The sequence below is a fragment of the Propithecus coquereli genome, unplaced genomic scaffold, assembly GCF_000956105.1.
Source record: "Propithecus coquereli isolate 6110/MARCELLA unplaced genomic scaffold, Pcoq_1.0 Scaffold113, whole genome shotgun sequence".
Lineage (NCBI taxonomy): Eukaryota > Metazoa > Chordata > Mammalia > Primates > Indriidae > Propithecus > Propithecus coquereli.
Window position 1 is genome coordinate 2,855,869 of NW_012135303.1, and position 9,297 is coordinate 2,865,165.

The 9,297-nt window shown below is 38.2% G+C and overlaps 1 protein-coding gene across 1 annotated transcript in view; it reads right to left on the reverse strand.

Annotated features, from left to right (window-relative positions):
- The window catches only part of NOP58 (NOP58 ribonucleoprotein), a 73,942-nt gene that overhangs the window by 36,239 nt on the left and 28,406 nt on the right, over positions 1-9,297 (reverse strand). The window contains exons 4-5 of the mRNA XM_012655067.1: positions 6,024-6,145; positions 1,631-1,767 (exon numbers count right to left, since the gene is read on the reverse strand). Coding sequence (XP_012510521.1) covers positions 1,631-1,767; positions 6,024-6,145 — 259 coding nt within the window. The remainder of the gene's footprint in view (positions 1-1,630; positions 1,768-6,023; positions 6,146-9,297) is intronic.

Consider the following 9,297-nt stretch of genomic DNA (forward strand, 5'->3'; position numbering starts at 1 on the left):
AGGATTGCTTGAGCCCAGGAGTTTGAGGTTGCTGTGAGCTAGGCTGATGCCACCGCACTCTAGCCTCGGGCAACAGAGTGAGACTTTGTTTCAAAAAAAAAAAAAGCTTTATACTACCAGGTAAGAAATTCACAGCATTCTTAACACCTCAAAACAGAAAGCTGTGGAGGAACGATACTGTATATAAAGGTTTCTTAATCTCAGTACTACTGACATGTTGGGCTTCACAATTCTTGTTATAGGGGGTTGTCCTGTGCATTATATGACCTTTAGCAGTATCCCTGACTTTTACCCATTAGATGTTAGTTGGAGACCATACCCCTTCCCAGTTATAACAACCAAAAATGTCTGTGGACATTGCCAAATGTCCCCCAGGGGATACCTGATTGCCCCTGATAGAGAACCACTGCTATACACAATGCAGATTAATCACAATTTTGGATTTTGACTCAGTTTTACGATTTGTTCTCGCTTAGAAACGCTTTTTTACAAAGTTTTTCCCAACCTTTGTGCTTTTTGCTCTTATATCTACAACTCTGCAGCTTCAACCCTTTTATCAATCTATGCTCACCTTTTAAAATTTATAGGTGCAGACCTTTTTCCTATAGTATTTAATATAAAAGGTATCTTTTAAACTGTGGTAATAATTTTATTAGGGCTATTAATGGGTGAACCTTAATGAGAGGGCTCTGATTACAAAGTTGCATAGATTATCTATCCATTATTCTGTATTTTTTCATAAACCCTATTTAGTGTAATTTCACAAAATATCAAGCTTTTCATCAATGTACATAACACAGCAATAATGCCTATTTTAAGGGACATCTAGTTAAATATGGTAGAGTTAATGTAATTCTCTTTGCCTTGTTCTAAAAATGTATTAAAAATCAGAGTAAAACAACACAAACACACATATACACGCACACGCACAAAATGAAAGAGGAGACCACAGCAGGTGGGAGAATCTGGGGAGAAGGCAAGTGGATGGAGGAGTGGCATATGACCTAACAGAGATAAAAGAAAAAGAAAACCCAAGAAATGTAAGATCCAAGACTAGAGAATTCCTTTGATGAGGTTTTATTTATTTATTTTTATTTCTATTTATTTATTTATTTTTTGAGACAGAGTCTCACTCTCTTGCCTGGGCTAAAGTGCCGTGGCGTCAGCCTAGCTCACAGCAACCTCAAACTCCTGGGCTCAAGCGATCCTCCTACCTCAGCCTCCCAAGTAGGTGGGACTACTGGCACGCGCCACCATGCCTGGCTAATTTTTTCTATTTTTAGTTGTTTGGCCAATTTCTTTCTATTTTTAGTAGAGACAAGGTCTTGCTCTTGCTCAGGCTGGTCTCGAACTCCTAAGCTCAAATGATCCGCCAGCCTTGGCGTCCCAGAGTGCTAGGATTACAGGTGTGAGCCACCGCGCCCGGCCTGATGAGGTTTTATGAGTCCCGGCAATGGAGCCAGATTGCCTGGGTTCAAATCCTGACTTTACCATTTACCAGCTGTATTGACTTTGGGCATCAGTTTCCTTATCTGTAAAATGAAGCTATTACTACTATCCTTATAAGGTTGTTATGAGGATTAAATTAGTATTTTTAACTTCTTAGAACATTTTCTGTAGTAATTCTTACCTGTGGGCCAATCCTAGACACATAGCAGACATTTCACGTGGTTCTACCCCAGGGATTAATCCATCCATTTGTGAACGGATTCCTCTCATAAGTTCATTAACAACAGGACTATGGATACAACTGAGATTCAGCTTGTCCTGTAAGAATAAGAACACTTGTATTAAATAAAGAAAAAAAAAATGTTCCTGAGGTTCTTTCTTTCTTTTTGTTGCTGAGACAGAGTCTTGCTCTGTCCCACCCTGGGTAGAGTGCAGTGGCATCATCATAGCTCACTGCAACCTCCAACTTCTGGGCTCCAGCGATCCTCCTGCCTCAGCCTCCTGAGTAGCTGGGACTATAGGTGTGTATCACAATGCCTGGCTAATTTTTCTTTCTTTCTTTCTCTCTTTTTTTTTTTTTTTTAAGTAGAGACAGGGTCTCACTCTTGCTCAGGCTGGTCTAAAACTCCTGAGCTCAAGCAATCCTCCTGCTTCAGCAAACCAGAGTGCTGGGCTTGAGCCACCGCATGCGGCCTCTGAGATTATTTCTTAAATGTTAAAATAGCACTGATTTAAATACATGCATTTCTCACTTTCTAGAAAAGTATAGTTTCTAGTGTGCAAAACACTTGAATGGAAGTCAAAACTGACACAAACTTCCAGAACGCAGCTTGGCTGTATAAATCAAAAACTATAAAAGATGAATATTAATTTGACTTCATAGTTTTTCTTATTCCTGTTTGTTGGTTTGAGGGGATCTTTTACTACCTTATGTTAACTTCTTTCTTAAAATATAAAGTTATGGCTGGGTGCAGTGGCTCATGCCTATAGTCCTAGCACTTTGGAAGGCCAAGGTGGGAGGACCACTTGAGGCCAGGTGTTCAAGAACAGCTTGAGGAATGCAGCAAGACCCCATCTTTACAAAAAATAGAAAAATTAGCTGGATGTGGTGGCACGCGCCTGTAGTCCCAGAACTCAGAAGGTTGAGCCAGAAGGATCACTTTAGGCGGGGAGTTTGAGGCTGCCGTGAGCTAGGATATCACCACTGCACCCTATCTCAGGCAACAGAGAGAGACCCTGTCTCAAAAACAAACAAAAAAACAACAAAAAATAAAGGTAATATACACATAGGATTTTAATCTTGTAAGTACTATAGAGAAGGGTACTGATGTAAGTCATAGGCCCTTTCCCTAAAGATAAATATTAACATCCCTTAAACACTTCCAAATAAATACATATGTTAATGTGTATACACAAACATACACATACAAATCTTTAAAAATACAGTTTAAATCTTTTTATACCCCACAGATAGGGTAATGATTTTCCTGCACACTTTCACTTTTCTATTTTGCACTGTTGTTAACTCCTCCATACAGATCTACATAGTTCTAGTTCATCCTTGGAAATAATGACAGACATATGCAAAATTGTATATATTGCAACTTTGAGTACATTATACAAGTGATAGTCAGTATTAAAGTTTTTTAAATAGAGAAACTGAAAAGAAAAAATTAAAGATATCTATAATCCCATTGTTAAGCAATATGCCCTTCTGTGTGCCTTTTACTATCTATGTATCATACCACATGTGTACAAACCCACTCAAGCAGTATTGTTTATTATACATTCTTCAGGCTTTCTTTCTCTTGAGTACAATGTATATAAGCAGGACTCAACTTGGAATTAGAATGATGCTTCAGTTCCTTGATATTGAAAATGTTTGCTCACTTTATAATATGCTAAATTATGGTTTTTAACAGAAAAATATGAAGTAAGATGTGTGGTCATTTCAAAGATGTAAAGATTGATATTGCAGAAAACCTAATCACTTGACAGTACTGGAAGTAATCTATTTAAATAAACTTCTTAAATTAACAATTCTAACTTACAAAACCCCTTTAAAAATCTATTTAGCACATACCCTCCATTTTGCATCATTCTTTCCTACCTGAAGAGACCAATGACAAAGCATAATTCTCACTTCTTGAATCAGAGGTATGTTTATGATCAAAATAACCTATTACTATAACATCTACTGTAACTACTGAAGATCCAACCCATCATAACTGGCTCTTGAACTGTTCTGTTTTCCATGTTTTGGAGGCTACTTTTCCAGTCTTTCCATTTTGTTTCATCTCTAGGAACTATGCCTCCTATTAAGGTTTTCTAATAAACACATTTTAAAATGTGTTTAGGAAGAAGAGGCAAGAACAACCGCTGGACCGACCAAAGCCCACATGCCACTACATCCCCAAGCCCAGTGCCTAAGTCCCACCACCATCACCATGCCCAGAGAAAGGCTGAAGTAGACATTAAAGGACATAAAGCCAAGGCAAAGGACGAACCACAGAGAAGATCTGCAAGGCTGTCTGCTAAACCTGCTCCTCCACAGCCAGAGCCCAAGCCTAAAAAGGACCCTGCAAAAGGAGAGAAGATACCCAAAGGGAAAGCTGACGCTGACAAGGAGGGGAATAACCCTGCAGAAAATGGAGATGCCAAAACAGACCAGGCACAGAAAGCTGAAGGCACTGGAGATGCCAAGTGAAGTGTGAGCATTTTTATTAACTGTGTACTTCTTGTGGCTGTATAGTTTGAAATATTATTTTTCATTGAGTTTTATAAAAATGCATAATTTTGTTTTACTTTTTTAAAGCTGTGTTGGTAGCACACAGAACACTTCATTGTTTTTGGGGGGAAGGGGCATGCCACTAACAGAATGTCTACAAAGCTAGACCAACGTGGGGAAAACACCTTTCCCTTCTAGTTTTGAGAGACTTTCTCTTGGCTCTCAGGAAGAGGGATTCTGACATTAACACACAGCCACCTTGGCACAAATGTCTTGTGGAATGGAACAACTAATTTGTTTTTATGTCCTATTCTTCCTTTCTGCCTTCACCATAGTCTTAATTCCCTTAAATTCAGACACTCCTAAGAACCTGACCCCCAATAAGTCGTTACCAGTATGTCAAGTAATCTGGACTTTCCAGTGATGCCACTGAGATGGCATCCCTCAAAAGAGCAGCAGTTCCGTTTCTAGATTGTGGATCTTCTGATAAATTCTGACATCTTCATTTCATTTCTTGAAAGTCAGGGTCAGCTTGTAAAAAGTTGTTTAAAAAAGGTGAAATGTCAACCCTCACTCTAACCTTTCCCTGTTTAGAGCATCAAATGAAGACTTCCTTGGGTTTTGTAGTGGCTTTCTGATTTTGATAGTCCACTAAAGACAGGAGTTTGAAAGTTGTTGTATACTGTTAACAACTGCCCATGTCCTGCCTGAAATACCATGATTGTTTATGAAAAGAATCTTTAATAAAGCTGGATACAGTTTGGCTTGGGAAAAACAACTGTGTTTAAAAAAATGTAATGACTCCATTTTTGTTGAAAGAAGAAAATGTTGGGCAACAACAAAAATAAACAGAATTTGATTAAATAAAAAGCTTCTGCATGGCTAAGGAAACAATCAACAGAGCAAATAGACAACTTACAAAATGGAAGATAGTATTTGCAAGCTATACATCCAATAAAGGGCAAATAACCAGAATTTACAAAGAACTCAAGCAAATCATCAAGAAAAAAACAAACAACCCTATTAAAAAGTGGGCAAAAGACATAAACAGAAGCTTCCCGAAGAGGACAAATGGCCAATAAACATATGAAAAATGTTCAACGTCACTAATCATCAGGAAAATGCAAATTAAAAACACAATAAGATATCACCTTACCCCAGTTAGAATAGCATTTATCAAAAAATTCCAAAAACAATAGATGCTGGTGTGAATGCAGAGAGAAAGGAATGCTTATATGCTTTTAAAAAAATGTGGCTAAACAAAAATATGGCCAGATATACATAAGGTGTTAATATTATATACAGGTAGCAGAGCTAAAGCTAATTTTTATCATTTTTATTTGTATTTTCTATAATGATTAGGCGTTACTTATATGTTTGGTTCTAATGATCCTAACAGAAATCAATTATTATGTAACCTAGAGAAGAAAGATCAAGTATAAGAACTTGTGACAACTTCGCTGGGTGTGGTGGCTCACGCCTGTAATCCTAGCACTCACTTTGGGAGGCCGAAGTGGGAAGATCACTTGAGGCCAGGAGTTCAAGACCAGCCTCAGCAAGAGCAAGACCCTGATTCTCTATTAAAGAAACAGAAAATTAGCCGGGTGTGGTGGTGCATGCCTGGTAGTCCCAGCTACGCAGGAGGATTGCTTGAGCCCAGGAGTCTGGAGTTGCAGTGAGCTATAATGATGCCACTACACTCTAGCCCAGGTGATAAAGTGAGCCTGTCTCAAAAACAAAACAAAACCAAACCACTTATGACAACTTATAACAAAGACTAGGCGTTGTAGTCAGTATGCTGAAATCTGAGTAGCAAACACACACTCAGAAAAAATTATGATTTTACCTTTATGACTCCTCCTAGTTTAGCATCAGCTACAGCCAAAGGTTCGTGGGCTTCTTTTACTATTTTCTTCAGAACTTTCTTCAGCTGTTTATTGATTTTGCCCTCCATCAGAGCTGTGAATGCTTTTCAGGAAAAAGAAAAATAGAAGTTAACTCTTAGATTTTTAATTGTGAGAATATGTCTTAATTTAAGAAAATAAAGCAAAACACTTCTTTTCAAAAGGCCCAAATTTAACATTACTTCTAAAATGAAATGATAAATGTATAAATGTTTTAAAAAGTACACATTTCACAATCCCATTTTATCTTCTCACCCTCAGTTCTGCTCCAGAGCTAGGGGATAACCCAGGTCACAAGAATCCTCTTATGAACTCAGAGAGAGACTATCATGAAATCTTAGAAACAATCTATTCGGGGAAGACAAATAGATTAATTCTCCTTTGTCATTTCAAACAGACTGAAATTGTGAATAGATTGTAAAATATCCTAAAATCATGTTAAAACTGGTTTTAAAAAAAAATGTGCAATCATTTTCATGACTATTCCACAATATAAGCATGTTCAAGTGGAGGCCTTATCTTTGCTAATCTCCAATACAGATGTTTCATTAGGCTTCTGCTTGTTAACCTCCAACAATGGAGGCAACTTAATCTATTTTGAGACTGCTTTCATTTCTAGCAAGTTCCAAATCTGCTACTTGATAACTCTCATCCTTCCTTAGACTTATGCTTCCATTATCTGGACCCACATAAACTAACATCTCTTCTGATATTTTTCTGCCGTAACAGTATGCTTGGCAGGAAAGGTCTGTCACAATTTCCAAGGCAGTTTGTGTTTAATCAACCGAGTATGTGCTCTTCCCTCCTGATCCTCTCTATCCATAAGGATTACATCTGTTATATGAGAACATCATAAAGGTGAGGACAAAAGGCATCTGGCCACCACACAGCTCTGGACACTAATCTTATTCATTTTGTACAACAATGAATTCTTTATTATCTAACTTTCTAATGACAGTCCTCCTTTTATTCTTTCCTTGTAAATTTTAAAATCCTCTTTAATAATTAAGAAATTTATTCAGCTTCCTGCTTCTAGTTGTCAATTTTCCATATCATCTACTTTTAATTTAACCTAGTATTCTCCCTTATTGAAAATTTATTTCTTAAAAGTCAAAAGTCTGATAATTAGATTGCGAAATACCCACAGTATGTACTTGTAAAGGATGGTATATAGGGATGATTATAGGAATAAGAGGAGGCTGAGTCTTTTCCTCTATCTCCTCTATCAGTCATTTTCAGAATTCCCTGATAGTCCTCCAACATTACCCAAATGCAGGCTGGCCCCAGATTTTCCCGTGATGATTTTAAGACTTTCAAGTTGAAAATATGATCAAGAATAAAAATAAATCTCTCCATGCAAATGGCATATATGAACATCTGGAACAAAAATAGACTCTTGACATCAGACTCATTCTAAGGCAGTGGAGTTTAAAACGCATACTGTGACATCTACAGCTACTCAATTCTGTCATGTCAAAACTGCCTTATAACAGGCAGTGAGAAGTTAATTCCCAGGAAAGGACTCTACTCTCTTAATCAGGTGATGTTCATTCAACTTTCTGGTATAAATAGGAAAAGGCACTGTACAGGTTTCTATGACTAGATTCCTGACAGAGCTCACTACACTTTCATTCATTTACTCAAAAATATTTATTATAGGCTGGGCGCGGTGGCTCACGCCTGTAATCCTAGCTCTCTGGGAGGCCGAGGCGGGCAGATTGTTTGAGCTCAGGAGTTCGAAACCAGCCTGAGCAAGAGCGAGACCCCGTCTCTACTAAAAATAGAAAGAAATTAATTGGACAACTAAAAATATATAGAAAAAATTAGCCGGGCATGGTGGCGCATGCCTGTAGTCCCAGCTACTCGGGAGGCTGAGGCAGGGGGATCGCTTGAGCCCAGGAGTTTGAGGCTGCTGTGAGCGAGGATGACGCCACGGCACTCTAGCCTGGGCAACACAGTGAGACTCTGTCTCAAAAAAAAAAAAAAAAAAAATTTATTATAAATCTTTTATTGCCATGTTCTGTGCTAGAATCTAAGGATGTGACAGTCTTCACCTAATGCAGCCTATACTGGGGAGGTTTGACTTTAAATTCTCACCTAGTATGGCATTTTCCTCATCCATATCATGTAAATTTAAAGAATACAAAGCTTGGTAGGGGAATTCAGAAATACTGCTCAAGTCTCATGTTATATCATCTGTAACATAAAGATAATAGTATCTATCATATAGGATTGTTCGAAGGATTAAATAATTGTGAAATGATAAGCATAAATCTGACAATCACGTATTAGCTATTAATAGTAAAAATTTGCTTTTTCTTTGGGTAAAGATTGAGCTTGTCCATTTAATAGTTTAATAAGAATTGGTCAGAAATATAGATTCATAGAAGCTTATTTAAAAGAAAGAAAAAGAAATATTACAAGCAGATTACAGATTATACACAAAAAGGAATTCAGAAGAGGCCACTTCCTAACACAGTCGTTAATTATCAAGGGGAAAGAAAACCCCAGAGGAACAGAAGAGGCTACTTGGGATCAAGGCTGCAGCACTTTACAATGTCAGGAGGAACTGTTCATATTAGTCTTTGTAAACAATGCCCCCTAGAGTTTGGAATTTTAATTCTACCCATACTTAAAGCTGTGATGAATAGAACTATCTTTTAAAAAATTCCACACGTTAAAGGAGTTTAAGACAGCCTGGGCAACATAATAAGACCCTGTCTCCAAAAAAATTAGCCAGGTGTTGTGGTGTTCACCTGTAGTTCCTGCTACTCAGGACAACGAGGGAGGAGGACCACTTGAGCCCATGAGTTTGAGGCTGCAGTGAGCTATGATCACGTCACTGTACCTCAGCCTGGGCAACACAGTGAGACCCTATCTCTTTAAAAAGACAAAAAACCAAACAAAAAAAACCACTCCAGGTTAACATTACTATAGCTGTGTTTTATGGTTGTATAAGGCTCCAATTACTGCTGGGTTAGTGAAGCTGCCCCAGAACCATTATTTATTTAAAAAATGAACAGGACAGGTGCAGTGGCTCACACCTATAATCCTAGCACTCTGGGAGGCTGAGGTGGGAGGATTGCTTGAGCTCAGGAGTTCAAGACCAGCCTGGGCAAGTGCAAGACCCTGATTCTCTATTAAAGAAACAGAAAATTAGCCGGGTGTGGTGGTGCATGCCTGGTAGTCCCAGCTACGCAGGAGGATTGCTTGAGC